At 39.4% G+C, this 17965-nt stretch overlaps 5 protein-coding genes across 5 annotated transcripts; all 5 read left to right on the top strand.

Moving 5' to 3' along the window:
- Window positions 1-4930, top strand: armc3 (armadillo repeat containing 3). The gene is made up of 17 exons (XM_055230121.1): window positions 1-61; window positions 238-355; window positions 446-571; window positions 649-717; window positions 792-967; window positions 1048-1242; window positions 1334-1517; window positions 1607-1759; window positions 1834-1942; window positions 2042-2291; window positions 2370-2506; window positions 2706-2874; window positions 2970-3073; window positions 3626-3712; window positions 3795-3974; window positions 4472-4634; window positions 4707-4930. Exons 1-17 carry the CDS (start codon window positions 14-16, stop codon window positions 4884-4886), a joined length of 2448 nt encoding a protein of 815 aa, XP_055086096.1. The 5' UTR covers window positions 1-13; the 3' UTR covers window positions 4887-4930.
- Window positions 4931-5193: 263 nt separating this feature from the next.
- On the top strand, window positions 5194-7251 carry msrb2 (methionine sulfoxide reductase B2). The gene is made up of 5 exons (XM_033986066.2): window positions 5194-5422; window positions 5945-6042; window positions 6524-6600; window positions 6748-6895; window positions 6973-7251. The coding sequence occupies exons 1-5, from the start codon at window positions 5311-5313 to the stop codon at window positions 7093-7095; spliced, it is 558 nt and encodes a 185-aa protein (XP_033841957.1). The 5' UTR covers window positions 5194-5310; the 3' UTR covers window positions 7096-7251.
- A 138-nt stretch (window positions 7252-7389) lies between these two features.
- Window positions 7390-10138, top strand: c8g (complement component 8, gamma polypeptide). Its single transcript, XM_033986065.2, has 7 exons — window positions 7390-7634; window positions 9067-9215; window positions 9397-9467; window positions 9553-9672; window positions 9747-9851; window positions 9940-9975; window positions 10056-10138. Exons 1-7 carry the CDS (start codon window positions 7461-7463, stop codon window positions 10073-10075), a joined length of 675 nt encoding a protein of 224 aa, XP_033841956.1. The 5' UTR covers window positions 7390-7460; the 3' UTR covers window positions 10076-10138.
- A 1023-nt stretch (window positions 10139-11161) lies between these two features.
- On the top strand, window positions 11162-12637 carry LOC117388508 (lipocalin-like). Its single transcript, XM_033986067.2, has 6 exons — window positions 11162-11315; window positions 11637-11776; window positions 11859-11938; window positions 12016-12129; window positions 12199-12300; window positions 12368-12637. Exons 1-6 carry the CDS (start codon window positions 11220-11222, stop codon window positions 12385-12387), a joined length of 552 nt encoding a protein of 183 aa, XP_033841958.1. The 5' UTR covers window positions 11162-11219; the 3' UTR covers window positions 12388-12637.
- Window positions 12638-14231: 1594 nt separating this feature from the next.
- On the top strand, window positions 14232-15507 carry LOC117388738 (lipocalin-like). Its single transcript, XM_033986322.2, has 6 exons — window positions 14232-14437; window positions 14696-14835; window positions 14902-14981; window positions 15045-15158; window positions 15228-15329; window positions 15394-15507. Exons 1-6 carry the CDS (start codon window positions 14342-14344, stop codon window positions 15411-15413), a joined length of 552 nt encoding a protein of 183 aa, XP_033842213.2. The 5' UTR covers window positions 14232-14341; the 3' UTR covers window positions 15414-15507.
- The last annotated feature ends 2458 nt before the right edge of the window (window positions 15508-17965 follow it).

A 17965-nucleotide genomic window follows, 5' to 3' on the forward strand; every position in this document is an offset into this window, starting at 1 on the left:
AATAACCTGCGCAATGGTGAGGAAGGGTAAAAAGGAGAGTGCAACGCCAACAAAAGATACGGTAAGTTAAATAAACTCTGATTATTATGAACCTTCGTGCATTCACTGGTTGTTATATAGAAGTAATTATCTGTAAAACGCTATATTACCGATAATCAGTGTAACTGTTACTATTATTTGCTGTGACTTTAGGCTTCCTTAATAACCACAACAGCGTGTTTTATTACTTCCACAAAGTTTGATCCACTTGCAATTGAAGGCAAAACTCCAGCAACAGTTGTTCTTCTGTTGAGCTCCCCTGAAGAAGACATCCTTATAAAAGCTTGTGAAACAATTCATGCATTTGCAGACAGAGGTAGAATATTTATTTAGTAATAATAATAAAACATATTAGTTACACGTTGCAGTTTTGTATATTTGGCTCACTGTCTCCATCTATTGTCAGGAGATGAAAACAAGCTGTCACTCCTGGGCCTTGGGGCCTTGAAGCCTTTATGTCAGCTCATCACTCATAGCAACAAGCTGGTCAGACGCTTTGCTTTCATGGCCCTGGGCGTCATGTCCACCCACTGTGAGTGAGGAACATCAGTGAACACCTACACACTGAGATACTGAGTGCTGACTGTAATCCCTTTGTTTTAATTACAGCTGAAGTGAAAAATGCATTGAAGAACTTGAACATAATTCCATCTATTATTGAGAAACTGTCTCCACATGGTGAGTTATCATGCACTTTTAACCTTGTATTATTATAATATATACAAACTACAATCAAGTCTATGAATCCGCAGAGGAGACAGTTGTTCATGAGTTTGGGACCCTGTGCTTGGCTTCGCTGTCTGTGGATTTTGTGAGTAAAGCAGTGATCTTTAGCAATAATGGTTTGCCCCCAGTGATTCAACTTCTCTCCAGTCCTGATCCGGATGTTGTCAAAAACTCTCTGGAGATCATTTTCAATCAAATTCAGGTTTTTATAGTTTTAATACAGACTACACAACTCACTTTATGTTGTATGTTTCTAATTATTGTCTATTGTTGCATGTGAAGGATTACCCAAGTCGCTCAGCCATACATGAACTTGGAGGCATACCACACCTACTAGCCCAGCTTAAGTCAGAATTTCCTGTCATTCAACAACTGGCTTTGAAAATACTTCAGAATATCACAATAGATAAAGACACACGCGTTACCTTTAGAGAAGAGCAAGGGTTTGAAAAGCTCATAGATGTTCTTAAAAATAAGGTAAGTTTAACAACCATGTCAGATCAGTCATGGCCACACCACAGATTTTTACCTTGAAAAATCAAACATTTAGTTTTGTGTCTTTTCACAGGACCTACAAGACCTTCATGCTGCCTCCTTACACGTTGTTGTGAACTGTTTAAATGATAGTGAGTGTTTCCAGCTTATTCACAAAGGTGGTGGTCTGGCCCAGCTGATGGAGTTTATCCTCAGTCCAACACTGCCAGAAATCCAGGCCAATGCTGTTAAATGTGTTGCCAGAGTGGCTCAGAGCTGTAAGCACAACCATCTCACTTCTGTGTAAATCATGTTAATTACGTGGTTGTGTGGATAGAGGAATATTTACATGAGCTTTATTGTGCAGCAGAGAATTGCAACATTCTTCATAAGCAAAATGTGGAGAAGATTTTAGTGGAGCTCCTCTCTGTGAACGACGACAGAGTAAAAGGAGCAACCAGCCAGGCTGTGTCTGCCATGAGCACCAACCTCGCCAGTAAAGAAGTCCTCAGGGAGCTTGGTACATGGGAAATTACAAACAAACAATTAGCACGCATTAAAATCTAGTGTCTGACTAATTTGTGCTCATTATAGGTGCTATATCTGCACTGGTAGAGCTGCTGAGCAGTGAGACTTCATCTGTAAAAAGGGACGCATCAAGAGCACTCTATGATCTTACTCAGAACAATCTCCATAACGTGATGTGAGTGAAAAGTTATACAATGGCAGTGCCGCTGTACTCTATATGTATATGTGCACCTGTTCTGCCCCTGTTAAATCCGTGCTGCTGTTTATCTTAAAGGGCTGTTTATGAGGCCGGAGGTCATGAGCCCCTTGTCCGGCTGCTCACAGAAGAATGCCCCGAGACCGTGGCCAATTCTGCTGCAACTCTGAGCAACATGGCGGGACAGGAGGACATCCGATACAGTATTTTATCACAGAATGCTCTGCCAGCTCTTGTGGAGCCTCTGAAGTCCAAAGATTCTCATGTTCAGATCAGCACAGCACTCTGTGTTGCAACACTGGCTTGTGACACTGCATCTAGGACAGAGGTATAATATTTAAGAAACAAGTATTTTAAAAACAATAATTGTTTAGTTATAATTTTATCCTTGCCCTCTTTGGTGAAGTTTAAAAATGCTGGAGGTCTTCCACCACTGGTCAATTTATTGGACTCTAAATACAAAGATGTTCAGAAGATGGGCTCCTTAGCTGTCAAGGCATGTGCCTGTGATGGGCCATGTGCAGTGGAGATGTGTGTATTGGGGTAAGATATACACAATTGTTATCGATACTCTATAAAATATAGTCTATGTTATGGAAGGTGTGTATCAATGAAACATTGGTGTCAAATTGAGGTCATTTACAAAATAGCCACTAGATGTCAGCATTTGGCAGCGTAATGATTTCCCATGTCACACCCATCCAGTGGTATATTTGTTTATTCCAATGTGCTTTGTTTCCAGGGCCCTGGAAAAACTTCAAAAGATCAACCAATCAGAAAGCCAAAAAACAGTTTTTAGTGAAATGGCAATGATGAGCCTGCTGAACTCCAACCTGCCAGTTAAATACAGCCTGATGGGCTTTTTGTCTCCCACTGACCATGTCAAGGATGGTTTTTATGATGCTGGGAAGGTGCGTGTGATTGAAGATAAGGAATCAAAGTGTCAGCACATGTCCAGCAGTGAAAGAACTGGTCCCTGTGTAACACCTGTGTTTTGCTTCCTCAGGCTGTGGCAGGTCAGAGAGTCCTGTCTCTGGAGGAGCACTACTGTCAGCCTGTCAACCGGCAAAGGGCCATTATTGTAATTAACACGGCCAAGCATTCAGCTGAGTAAGGCCTCAATAAATGTCTTTACACACTTAGATCACAACAACACAGCATTTTCAATCTCTTCATTATGTTTTATCACATTCAGTTGTAAGTAATGGACTTTTTCTTAGCTCTGAAGTATAGCCCTTCTGTATTATGCTTTTTTAATTTTATTTAATCTAATTTATTTATTTATTTTAATTAGGACAGTGCATATTAATCAACATGTCAACAAACAGCATCAATGAAAATATGCCAGAATTAGCACAATAGCTCGTTTACATCCGTTGTCCTAAGGCAGGTCAGAAACAGAACATTTAAAGAAACACACAGACGAGACAAAAGTGCACATAGACATGACAGCAAGTTAACCACAATAGACCATTGTCTGAGTCTAAGAGGCCCCAAGAAGAAAATAAGATAATTTTGCTATTAAGATGTTTTAAGCTTTTATAGTAGCACCCCCAATACAACATTTGGCTCATATTTCTACCTAAACCATTCAAACAAGTCACACAAAACGGCAGTAGTACAATTGTAATAGTGTCTTATTTTGCCTGTGAAACTTCATAGGGAGACAGTTGTTTGTACAGAAGAGAAACAGCACCATCTATCTGGAACTGACATTCACAGTGTGAAGCGGGAGACGCCGAGGTTAGGGTATGTCTCTGATAGTCACTTTCTTAAAGTACATAAGGAAAAATCTATTAGGTGTATGAATAAAAGAGTGTTTTCCTAACAGGAGGAAAAAGGAAGAGGAGAAACCAAAGGATAAGGATCTCCCTTGTGCAGTCTCTCAGTCCCCCCCTCAGAGACACTCTAAGATGTTGAATGACCCAGCATTGGAGGCTTTGGTTCAGGAGGCCAAAGAAACTGTCCTGCTTCTGGATGAAGCCATGACGCAGTACTCTATTTTGGCCAGGTAAATTATTAGTTTAAAATAGCTTTATTTCTTATACTAACTATACTTATCCAACAACTTACAGACTTTTACATGGTGATGCACTAATCAAGCTTAAAGTGCCCATGACAAGTTAAAGAACTGGTTTTCATTTTACTAAAACATAGTGAACGTCATTATATTTAAGTAATATTTTGTGTTTTAAGCTTTAAAATTTCTTGGCCAGTTTGGCCATTTTTAGGTTTAAAATTGTACATCCTGGTTGGAAATCATAACATCCCATAGCAATTAACTATTCAAAACTTATTCATGTCTTTTTAATGGCCAAACATTGCACATGTAAACAGTTAACTGAAACTCATATTTATAAAAAATGAGCATTATGTCAGTAAAGGTTTTTCTTTCATTAGGTCAGCTTTCATCACATTTCCATAATTTATTGTTATTTCAAGAAAGTTATATTCTTTTGTTTCGACATGTGATATCACCTGATACATATCTTAAACCTTCTGTGTCAGGATGGTCAGCAAGGCCATGGGCGGAGAGGTGGACAGGAAAAAGATGCACACATTCGAATGGACCCTTCACATCAGCGAGCTGAAATTTGAACTACAGTCTAATGTAGTTCCTATTGGCATGATAAAGCAAGGGACCTACTACCACAGGGCACTTCTCTTCAAGGTTCCACACAACATAAGAAAATATGCGCTGTATAATTTAACTATTTCACTGTAAATAATGTTTTTATTTCAGTGCCTGGCAGACTGCATTGGACTGAGTTGTTCACTTGTCAGGGGAGAATATAACAGGGGCTGGAATGAGGTACTGGTGTTGAATGGACAAACACAGCGTTATGTTGTGGACCTTATGCACAATCCTGGAAGTCTCCTGAAAGTCAACACACCAGCTGCAGAACAATATCAAAACATATAACCCAGATAATCAAGAAATACTAACAATAAAAATCATAATTTGGCCATGAATCCTAACTGTTTATTTTATTTTTAGCTTCACTTTACTTAATTCAAAACAACTTACTACAAAACTTTGAACAAATGTACTTGGTGTGACAAACCCGGCCAATGATTAGCCTATAGATGTACACACTCTACTCTAGTAATACATTTCTAAACAATAAAGCAATTAACATACTTCCAGTAGCTATAAAACGTGCACTCACTCCACTTTAACCTACATATAGGGTACATGCATGTGATTTTTGACCCCGGTCTCTTCAGATCCATCCAGCGCAAACTAGCAGCGTTATGCACTCAAAGCAGCAGGCGCACTTGGCACAGTAAGCCCATGCACTTGACTCCACAGCCCAGACGACTCACTGCACAGACAGACAACAAAAATGTCCCGATTCGCCACTCGTCTTTTTGCGCTCGTTTCCCAAGCTCCGGTTAGAAATTTTGCGTTACCAAGAAAAAACTCCGTATTGGTGCGTCTTTTAAGCACAAATAAAGGTAAGGTTTAAGATTTTGGTCTGTTACATGCACTAAGTAAGTTTTTGAACGTAGTGTGCAGCTGTTGGTAACCAGAATCTTTGTTATTGTGTAGATTTTACGCATGAAACGTCAATCTTCTGTGTTTATTTTAAAGTCAAAAATACAAAACCTCCTGCACTATCATGTACTATTTTGCAAAAAGCGTGCACACATTTGATGATGAAGGCCTAGCTGCTAAAAAATGCTGCTCCACTGTAAATAAAACTTACTTCTTTGCCAGATAAACAGTGCAGGAGTCTTTCTATTTTTGATTTTGACTAGCATTACGCACGCCTTCTCCAACGCACCTGGCTTAATCCTCTTTTTTTATTCACTTTCAAGTAAAAAATCCTAATTGATAAAGCTTCTTAGAGGTGTATTGGTTACACTGGTGAACTGGCAGCATCCACATTCAGCACTATGCCTGTAGGTCATACATTGTTAAGTGGAGCTATGGCAACCTCTGTGATATATGAATGTGTTGTGGTTTTCTGCTTGAAGCTATTCACTCTCTCACTCGCTATAATGAGACCACAGACTGGCAAAAGAAGCTGAGCCCAGAGGAGTATGTGGTGACCAGAGAGAAGGGGACCGAGGAGGTAACTAGGCTGCGTTGCTCCATAAAACGGTGACTTATTATTAGTAAAGCTTTTCACAGGGGCCCAGTGTTATCTGTCTCACTCTAACTAACCTATTTAGCCAACTAACCCATATAAACAGCTTACACCCCATGTGGACTTTGCTCTCTTTGTATTGACTGAGACCAAGTTCAGCTTAACCAGGTTCTGACAAGTTCCCCCAGAAACATAAACTGTTGCATTCAAAACAGTTTAATCCAATTCAGCTATACTAAACGAAAAGAGAGAAATAAGATGCCACATATTAATCATTCACTAGAGCTTTATGTCTATTGGGAAACTGACCTGCAACATACTATTGTCCTCTGACTTGTCTCTTATTAGCCAAAAGCTGAATGCAAAAGATTGTTCAAGTTCTTTAGTAAATTTGTTGTAATACAATCATAATAGTGTTGGATAATAACAGGTTTTTGAATCTGAATGTGCGGTTTTGTGTTTTCAGCCCTTCAGTGGCCTCTACCTCAACCATAATGAAGTGGGAATGTACCACTGTGTGTGCTGTGAGGCTCCACTCTTCAGGTACTACCCAAATCAAGCAATAATTGACATTATTTTAACACCTGTTTAGTGCTGACTACTATACTTAACCTCCTATATCCATCTATTGAAACAGGAAAGTTAAAATACATGATGTTTTCTGTGTATTTTTATATCTTTCCTTTCCAGCTCAGAGGCAAAGTATGATTCTGGCACAGGCTGGCCCTCATTCAAAGAGGCTCATGGGACATGGGAGGGGGACGAGAGCCTCACCTCTATCATCCGTCGCCCTGACAACAGTCTGGGCAGCGCTGGCACAGAAGTCCTTTGTAAAAATGTCAGTTTTGTTATGTAAAATAAGATCTGCTGTTTTTTAGTTAATATTTCAAATGTATTTTACGTGTTTTTCTGCAGTGTGACGCTCACCTTGGACATGTGTTTGAGGATGGACCTGACCCAACAGGACACCGCTTCTGCATCAACAGTGTGGCCCTAAAGTTTAAACCCAGAGACAATAACAAACCTAAAGAAGACTGAACACACATGGACTAAATAAGCAAAAGACAATTTTCATATTTCATTCATCTTTGTCTATATTTTTACAGAAACTCATCTCACAAGTTTACTTTTTTCCGATATTAAATGAAGCTGTAATGAAATCATAGAAGATGCTGACTGTATGCGCAGAATGCATGTAGTGTTTCATCTTAAATAAAAATTTGTAATGTGTATAGTGCACTCCCTGTCGCCCCCTATATGCAAGGTAGGTATTGCCTGAGCAGTGTGCTAATATTGAACTAAGGGTTTGTCAAACACTGCTGGACTTTTGGGGGGCACTTTGAATCAAACATAAGTTCAAACACAGACAGGAGCAGAGGACACGGTGAGCGTATTTTGTGACTATGGCTAAACGATGGTGGTACAGGCTTGTTGTTGTTCTGTTGATGCTGTGGGTTTTGAGTGAAGTCGGAGAAGGACAAATGAGTCGAGCCCGCCCTCAAAGACCTAAGAAGAAAAAAAATCCAGAAGATGAAGAGATCCCAGTGCCACAGGAAATTAACATAGACATCAATCAGGTAAGAGAGAGTCAATGGAGGAACATTATGGCATAGTGCTAAGCCTCAAGCAAAAGCACCTAGAACATTTCAACCTTTGCCAAAATTACTGTCTTTAAGTACATTTGTAAATCTATTTCAAGACATGTTTTTTTTTTTTTTTTGACCTTTGCACATTGTCGAGTCTGCAGCTGCTTGCACCACAATGACTCAACGGACAAACACAGATGACTGGAAATGGCATGGATTACATCATGACCTCAATATACCTCCACGGACATATCTATTTTTAAAAATCTTAGTTGGTAAATGAATTAATTAGCATGTTGTGAGACTCATAGTCTATGGACTTTAGGAGCTACTACTGCTTTAGAAGTGGTTCAAAGCAAATTGCTGTGAATGTTGGTGCCAAAAGGTCTTCAAAAAGAGAAGGATAGCAAACCATATGCTAGGCCTGTCTGTGACCCCAAGGCACTATCTGAAACACTATTTATGGCTAAAGGTTTAGAGCCCACCTCCTCCAAGGCTCCACATCTTCAGAATACAGACCCCGAGCAAAGTCCACATGCTTTTTCCATTAAGTCATACATATTGTTGCTAAAAGATCAAACAAGCCTGACTGTAAAACATTTGTATCTTTGCTCAATATTAGCTAAAATCTGTTATCTGTCACAACAGAGAGAGCTCAGATATCAGAAGAGAAAATACTTTAGCAACACCCAGGCTTGTTGACAGAAAGAAGCTGTGTAACCTTTATTAAAATCAGAAAACATAAAATAAACAACATATTAAAATGTATTAATTAAAGTAAAGACAATTATTTTGTAGAATAATTGTAGAATTAATTGTAGAATACTTCAATTGTGCTATTTTAATGTTTATTATGCCTCAAAATCAGCATTAGCATTAGCACTGAGACATACAAGTCTCCTCTGGTCAAGTATTCATTTTATTTGTGTAGTTTTTAACATGTTTTCAGTGGCATCCACCTTCATTTTAGCGTGGCTGTGATAGAAATTTATATTTATATTCATGTTGTGTAATTAAAGGCATTTGATCGCATGAGTGAGATCACATCAGTCTGGCCTGGGCCCTGTCCTGTCTGTATCTGCTGTAACAAACAATGAATCTTTTTTTCTGTATTTGAAAACTCACCGAGCTTCAAAAATTTCCACAACAGTGACTCTGCTATAACCTCATAGAGAAACAATTGCACAGGAAGTAGTGACGCTAACAGTGAGGTTGCACTGTTGTGCATGGGGCCCTGTTAAGGGGCAAGAATAGAAAGAGGGTCGAATTTTGGGCCACTAAAACATAAAACATAATACTTACATAAATAAAACATAAATTTAAAAAAATAATAAAAATACATAAATTTAAAAAAACAAAACATAATAAAGACACATAAAACATAATACTCTGCTGTTTTCTGTGGCTGTTTTTTGTGGCTCAGATGTTGGGGAAGTGGTACCTGCTGAACATGGCTTCCAAATGCTCTCACCTCTTGACCCACGGACACAACGCAGAGGCCACCACCGTGACACTAGACCTGACCACGTTTGGAAAAGAACAAAAGCTGTCTGTCAAAACTACAACAAGACAGTGAGTTCTGCATTATACTAGTACATGTTGCAAACCAGCACATGAGATATACTGAAGAAACAGCATTTAATTATTCGTTTTAATAGCAGCTGTGTAATCACTAAAAACACTGACGTACATAAGTTTTAGATTGAACATACAAGACTTAAACTTACTTAAACTAAATCATATGGTTGTGCAGTAATCATCAATGTTGGGAGATCCATCAGCACTATGATTTTACAAGCAACAGCGGCTTCTTCACACTTAAAGGTAATTATAAGGTTAAGGTTTCTGTTATATTCAGTATAGTAGATACTAAATAGATTAATAATGTTAAATGTGTCCACTGAATCAGGAAACAACCCAAAAAACGACATCAAAGTGACAATACTGGACACGGATTACATTTCCTATGCGATATTAGTTTATGAGGTGCAGATGAGTAAAGTGAGAAAAACGACCATGAAGCTATTTGGTAAGTATTACTCGGATTGTTTTAATGTTGGCGTTGGTACTTTTCCTAAGTCGGATTATGTCTCTGTCTTGCAGCCAGGAGCGTAGAAAGACTGCATGAACCAACACTGCTTAAGTTTGAAACCACTGCTGCAACCAGGAATTTTGGACTCGCTTATATGTTTCCCTTTCCAACTTATAGTATGTCACCAGTAGAAAGATGCATTTTTCTCTTTTTCAGATGCATTCGTCACTTTGGGTAATATTAATGTATGTATTTTGCCTCTAGGTTATTGTGACACTGTGGATGAGGAACATATCATCAGTAAGTTTGATTTTAAAGATTTACTCAATTCAACTTGATCTTGTGCAATGCGATTCTGAGAAGTGTACCCTTTTGTACAGATTGCATCCCAACATGTTGAAGCACAGCCCTGAAGAAGTCAAGATCAGCAAAAATGTTAAATGAAATAAATAGTGGTTACTGCAAAAAATATCTGTCAAGGGCCTTACTGCTTCTTTGTATTTCGTGCTTGAGCGTTGTGGTTGTGAACAAAATGAAGCCAGATGTGGAGGGGCCAACGTGGGTCGACTGAGTTTGGTTACAAAACGAACCATTTGGTAACTCTAAAGGAGTTGCCAAATGTTCTTGTGGAGGCAACCCCCGCTTCCCCCCACACCTTCTGAATTATATGAGGGTGCTGTTACATAAGCAGATGGTTGCGTGCTGGGTCAAGTCAGGCAATGAACAGAACATAAAATTCTATCAGCGAGTTTCTAAACACACTTTGTTGATAAATAAGTCTGCTTTGCACACAATAGGAGCCTCAAACCAGTGCAATATTGTTAATTTCATAATGTGTAGTACAGAAATGTAGTACCAGAAAGAAGTTTAAAGAAGATTTCTGCAAGATTTCATGTTTCTTCTTTCTTTCTTCCTTTATTAATTTGCTTTTTTGTGCCCATCAGTCAAACTCTTTTTCATTTGCGAATATGCACACATGAATTTGGTTTTTAAGGTTTTTTCCCTGCAAGATTCTCTCTGAGTTCATCATATAAATTTATCAAACTTTAGGGATAAGTAAACATATTTCACTGTCATGTGGGCCATTGTGAACATAAGCTACATATTTGCTATAATTAAAACCCTCAAATTAATGCATCTATTTGTTAACTAATTGCTCTTAGTTTTGTTTTTTGGTAGAAATTCCTTAGGCCTTTTGGTGTGACCCATGTGGTTAGGTAATTTGAAACTGATGTTTTGAAAGTCCAGGCATGTCTGAGAATTTGTGATGGAGGAGGGAGCGTAGTGGAGGCTTGTTATGCAGCTTCACTTCACTTTCACCCTCTCAGCGCCTGCCTCCTCCCTCCTCTATTCCCCAATTCAAGCCTGTTGTGCAACAGTTGTCATTAGCATGCTTTGTTCCCGGGCCAGTCGGTGGGACGGCCGAGGAGGACTGGGGAGGAGTTCAGTGAGCTGGGACAATATAAGGAACCTCCAGTCTGCATGCTTTTGTTCTTCATCCTTCTTCTCACTCTCAGTTTGTGGAAAAAGACCACCAGGACGCCATGGAGAACATGCTGCTGAGGATGCTGGGAGTCCTGCTGTGTGCGCTGGCTGCCTGTGCAGAAATCGCTCCTGTAGCTGACTTCGACCTGGCAAAGGTACATAAAACAAGATCCTATTTTGAGAATTTCTTTTGAATTGCAATGAACCATAAGTCAATAGGTTTTGCAAAAGTCCAGGTACTTACAAAATGCAAACGTAGAAGTAGTAAAGTCTGTGTAACCCCTCAGTTGTACAGGTATGATCCATAATAAAAGAAATATTCAAATCTGTCAACTGCACAAAAAGTTGTAGGAGTGAAACCTTTTGTCCAGTTGACAGATTCAATTTTTCTTTTACCATCCTAGTAATAATATATATTCCTATCAATCTTAGGAATGATTTTGTAAAAAGCTTATCAAGTCTCACATGTCTTGCAGATGGGTGGAAAGTGGTACACTGTTGGGTTTGCCACTAACGCACAGTGGTTTGTGAACCATAAAGACAGCATGAAGATGGGGACTTCTATCATGACCCCAACTGAAATTGGAGACATGGACCTTTCCTACTCTAGCCTAAAGTAAATAAAGAGATGTGCCATTGCGCAAACACTGTAGACAAAATTAAACTATATAACTTAAACAGTTTTTGTGTTATTTTAGGTCTGATGGTTCATGCTGGAGGATGACTCACCTGGCTAAGAAAACAGACACACCGGGACGCTTCACTTTCCGCAGTCAAAGTAAGCCACTCTTTTAAACTATAAACTGCATAGTTCTGTATTTACATTGTATTTAACAGTTCTTATCTATCTTACAGTGTGGAACAATGACAATGACATGCGCGTTGTTGATGTTGTCTATGACAACTACGCTCTGGTCCACACCATTAAGACCAAGGATGGTATGTCGGAAGTCCTGAACAAACTTTACAGTAAGTTTGAGTTTGGAGATTTGACCTTTTGCGTTTATCAGTGTTAAATCTAACCATATTCTCTTACAGGTCGCACTCCCCAGGCCAGTGACGACTTACAGCAGAAGTTCAGACAGTTCTCTCTTGACACTGGTGTACTGGCGGAAAATACTGTGATTCTGCCTCCAAATGGTAAAACAAATAAAAACACATTCACGTTGTATCTTATTATTGACTAACCTTGTATTTTTGATCACAGCCGAGTGCCCGACAGTCTAAGAAGTCCACTCCACTTCACTACAAGCATCATTCAACCTATTTTCACTGCAAAGACACCTGCAAAACTTTAGCTGTTTAGATAAGCTAAGAACCAAAGACCAAACTGCAAATCTGTGGCATTTTTTTCAGTAGTTCAGAGACTTTTAATGAGTGTAGATGCTGCTTTTGTACTTTTTTTTCTTTCTAGGAAAGCTGGTTTGTTTTGTATGTTTTGTTAATTTTGTTACATTCAATAAAATATGAAAAAATATTATTTGGTTATTGCGTCCCCACGTGGAAAGTGCATTAAACATAGACTATTTTACTAAATCTTATTTAAACATATTAAAATATATATGTTACAAATTACCATTTATATTCAAACAAGCTTAACAGTCTTTTTCAAAATTGTCATATGCTATAGTCAGAGTTTCAGAGCTCCATATAGCATAACACATAATCAGTGAATACTTTGAAAATGTATTTAGTTACTGAATACCTGTATAAAAAAATGTACTTTGTAACATTTTCTAATGCATGGGACAAACAGAGTACTGCATTCAATACACAGAATACACACTGAGTTGCATTTAAATTATAGGATAAAGACGCAACATAGGATTAAAAACAGCTTTATGTTTGTCTCACTGTTTTAAAGCATTTCCTGTCACTCATTGGAGAAGCAAAAAAATCACACATACCTCACTGTAAGACCAGTTTTCTTTTTTCTCACTGATTCTGTGCAGTTTGAAGCCTAAAATACACGATCAAATACTGTAATGTATTCCTGAATGATTAGAAAAGTATTCTGAAAACCACAAAAATGAAAAAAGTAACTATACCAGAATACAGTTACTCAAAATTAATATTCAGAATGTGTATTCCTGGCACATGTGTTTTCCATAAATTTTATGATGATTATATTTAGATTTTTTTTTTTTCTTATTCTGTAAAGCACTTTGAATTACATTGTACATGTGTTGTACAAATAAACTCGCCTTGTCTTCATTTGTTAATCTACTATTCTCCATTATCACCACTAGTAGATGCATCCATTCAGCAAAGTAAAACTCCCACATCTACATCGCTGATAGTAAATGCAACAATTGAAGTACAGAAATACCTGGCAGAACCAAACAGACAGACAGAAGGACCCACTGCAGTACTGGAGAATGGCAAAGAAATAAATGTCCACATTTATTCACACTGGCCACCAATGTACCTTTGCACTCCAGCTTCATCTGTGCCTGTGAGAGGATTTTCTCCAAAGTCCTGACAAAAAAGCGGAACCGTCTCAGTCCTGCTTTTTTAGAGAAGCTACTTTTTTGAATAAAAAACAATGAGAAATATTGGGGTTTACTTCTCTTTATTTAATTACAAGCACTACTTACAAGTAACACAAGTGCATTCCTATTTCTAATAATGTGTTTCACTGTGGACCTATCACTGGTTTTGTAGTACATTTGTTCAATTGACGGCGTTGAAGTGGAAATAGATTGCAGTACATTTTATTGACCTCTTGATAGCGAAATATAGTGTATGAATCCTTATGAAGTGTCGGTACATGCGTCGGCACAGTTGACTGAAAGTATCGACGCTTCATGGGGCTTCATCTCACCATCACTACCCTATGCTCAGGCTGCCCTCGTCCGCACTTCAGCCCCGTATCTCGTTCCCCCGTACGTCCTTCCTTTCCCCTGTTCCTCGTGCTTTACTTGGGCTCTCCTGTCCTCTGTCCTCTGTCCTCTCGTTTGTCTCTCCCCCCTTTTCTTGTCTGCCTCTGGTCCATTTATCGGGCCCTCATTAAGCTCCACACCTGCTATCAATCTGGAACAGGTGCACAGCATCAATGTCTGAGGAGGACTGGGGAGGAGTTCAGTGAGCTGGGACAATATAAGGAACCTCCAGTCTGCATGCTTTTGTTCTTCATCCTTCTTCTCACTCTCAGTTTGTGGAAAAAGACCACCAGGACGCCATGGAGAACATGCTGCTGAAGATGCTGGGAGTCCTGCTGTGTGCGCTGGCCGCCTGTGCAGAAATCGCTCCTGCAGCTGACTTCGACCTGGCAAAGGTACATAAAACAAGATCTTATTTTGAGAATTTCTTTTGAATTGCAATGAACCACAAGGCAATGAATCTGGACTTTTGTAAATCCTGTGTCACTTCAAAATGCAAATGTAATTGGTAATCCCTCAGAAATATTCAAATCTCAACTGCACAAAAAGTTGTAGGAGTAAAACCTTTTGTCCAGTTGACAGATTTAAATGTTTCTTTTACCATCTTAAGAATGATTTTGTAAAAAGCTTATCAAGTCTCACATGTCTTGCAGATGGCTGGAAAGTGGTACACTGTTGGGTTTGCCACTAACGCAGAGTGGTGTGTGAACCATAGAGACACCATGAAGATGGGGTCTACTATCATGACCCCAACTGAAACTGGAAACCTGAAGCTTTCCTTCTCTTGCCTAAAGTAAATGGAAAACACTGTAGACATAGAAAATTAGACCAAGTAACTTAAATATCTTTGTTATTTTAGGTCTGATGGTTCATGCTGGAGGGCTACTCACGTGGCTAAGAAAACAGACACACCGGGACGCTTCATTTTCCACAGTCATGGTAAGCCACTCTTTTAAACTATAAGCTGCATAGTTCTGTATTTAACGGTTATCTATCTTGCAGTATGGAACGATGACAATGACATGCGCATTGTTGAAGTTGTCTATGACAACTATGCTCTGGCCCACACCATTAAGACCAAGAATGGCGTGCAGTTAGTCCTTAACAAACTTTATAGTAAGTTTGATAAATGCAAAAGGTCAAATCTCCAAACTCGGTGTTAAATCTAACCATATTCACTTACAGGTCGCACTACCCAGGCCAGTAAGGAATTGCAGCAGAAGTTCAGACAGTTCTCTCTTGACACTGGTGTACTGGCGGAAAATATTTTGATTCTGCCTCCAAATGGTAAAATGTCTTCACGTTGTGTCATATTGTTGAGCTGAAACTAACCTTGGGTTTTTTGTCACAGATGATTGCCGGACAGTCTAAAAAGTCCACTCCATGTCTCTACAAGCATCATTCAACCCATTTCCACTGCAAAACTTTAGCTGTTAAAATAAAGACCATACTGAAGAAAAGCCACAGATTTGCAAAGACTTTTGGAGTGTAGATGCTGGTTTGTCTTGTATATTTTGGCATTCAATAAAACATGAAAAAATATTTGGTCATTGCATCCCTATCTGGAAAGTGCATTAAACAGACTATTTACTAGAGCTTATTTAAACATATTAAAGTATATATGTTTGAATATAAACAAGCTTAACAGTCTTCAAAATTGTCAGTTTCAAAGCTCAATACACAAAATACTTGCACATTGAGTTGCATTTAAATTTGTCATAGTCCTGGTCTGTCATGTTTTGTGTTTTTTTTTTTTTTTTTTTTCCTGCTTGGTCATGAGTCTGGAGCTGGGCTCCTCCTGTGCACACCTGGGGCTCATCTCTAATCAGCCACACCTGAGAAGGAGCCAAGTCCTGACACTCGGTACCTGAGTGATCCTGCTCCCTGGATCCGCTCTGCTCTGCTGGTACAGTCTGCCCTGTCTCAAACTCCTTCACACGCCCTGCTCCTGGACCATGACCCGCACCCTGTTCCCAACTCAACATTTGATCATTATTCATGTATTTTGCATGAATGACACAAAATACATGAATTTTTCCACAACGGTAACTATACCAGAATAGTTACTCAAAATTAATAGAATACAGAATACATATTCCTAGTACATATGTTTAATTACTTCCCAGCACTGTACCTAATAACCAAAGCCATCCAGGACTGTATTGGGTTTGTTTTATGCAGCTGGAACTTTCTGAAGATGTGAGACAGGCCTTTACTTTGACAAGGTTTAAATCCAGGCTACAAACGGTTCTGTTGAGCTGTGCATGTGACTGAAAAGTTTTTATTCTGCACTATTCTCTTTTAATGTTAATTTTATGATGATTATATTTAGATTTTTTTTCTTATTCTGTAAAGCACTTTGAATTACTTTGTGCATGAATTGTGCTGTACAAATAAACTCGCCTTGTCTTCATTTGTTAATCTGCTATTCTCCATTATCACCACTAGATGTCTCATGTCTACAGAGTCACGTGGTTCAATTTAAAGAATTGCTTCATGAAAAAAGTCTGATTTAACCAGGGTAAAACACTCTTTATTGAACTCAACAAAACTGAAAGCAAAAATATGGGGAGTGGGCTGTGAATCACACATCAAGGGTTGTGTGGTTAATACACTCAAGTAAATAAAGTAAAAATCAGTGGGTTTGTCCCACGTGGAGAGATGAAGTCTTGTTTGAGGCTCTGGTTGAAGGCAGGCTGAGCTCACCAGCTGTCCGGATGTCAAAACCGAAACCTACCTATGAAGCAACAGTGATAAGATCCAGTCCTACTGAAACTAATCTGAAACTTGCTGTGTCCAAGACACGCGGAGGAGGCGTCTGCGTTCAAATTTACAAGCATCTAAATAGATGCGTCCAGCGCGTTCTTGACGCAGCGGTGTGAACGCACCTTTAAAGGTACGTTCACAAGGGGTGCGTCAGGTGCGTCGCGTTCACATGTAAAGTCAATGGTGGACGCGCGTGTTAAACGCAGCGTGGCCAAGACGCGCGTCCACCATTGACTTTACATGTGAACGCGACGCAGCTGACGCACCGGTGTGAACGTACCATAAGGTGGACGCGCTAGGGGCGTGTCTTGGACGCTCTGGACGCGCACTGTTTTTCCGGTCTGTGCACAATGGCAGACCGAGCTCCACTGATCATCCTCCAGATAAGGTCCTTTTTGTCCCGGTCTTTATAATCTGCCAACGTCACATTATAAAGTTAAAAAAGGCGCTGGCAAACGGCCCACAAAGTCTGTCCTCCATTCTCCGTGTTTGTGGCTCCCGGTGTACCGAAGAATAACCTCTCGACGTCACTGGAGCGTGGTCTCTGATTGGTTGCAGCTGCGCGTCGAACGCGTCTTGAGGCCTGGACGCTGTGGACGCGCCGCGCCGGCGCGCCGCAAAAACGCAGCGTGGCCAAGACGCGCGTCCACCATTGACTTTACATGTAAACTGGACGCACCTTATCTGATTGGCTGTTTATTTGGAGGGAATTTTGAGGTTAATAGCGGTACATGGGAAAAAGGCGCTAAAATGAAATCTCGTAAAGTTTTGCTTCATTTGACTAAAATATTACAATTGGTTGCACTCTACAAAACAAAAACAAAAAAAGCGATCCTGGGTCCACCCTATTCTGCAGCTAATTCTGTTTAATGTAAAAACCTTAAATAAATATATATTTTAATGTTGAATCAGTCTTTAATACATTTGGTTATTAGCCTCGATAAATTTATCTGAATTGACACATTTGCGCATGTTCACTTACCACTCATACTCACCCTGGTACCAACGAGTTCCCAGGCAGCTGCTTTTTTGATATATCTCGGTAGTCTCTTTGAGATATCTCAAAAAGAATTGGGAAATCCGACACCGTGAGTATAATTTTATCCTCCATGATGTTTCTGAAGTGGACAGTGCATTGGCTCGTCAATCAAACTCTC

This window comes from Periophthalmus magnuspinnatus, chromosome 20, assembly GCF_009829125.3.
Source record: "Periophthalmus magnuspinnatus isolate fPerMag1 chromosome 20, fPerMag1.2.pri, whole genome shotgun sequence".
In the NCBI taxonomy this organism is placed as follows: Eukaryota; Metazoa; Chordata; class Actinopteri; order Gobiiformes; family Gobiidae; genus Periophthalmus; species Periophthalmus magnuspinnatus.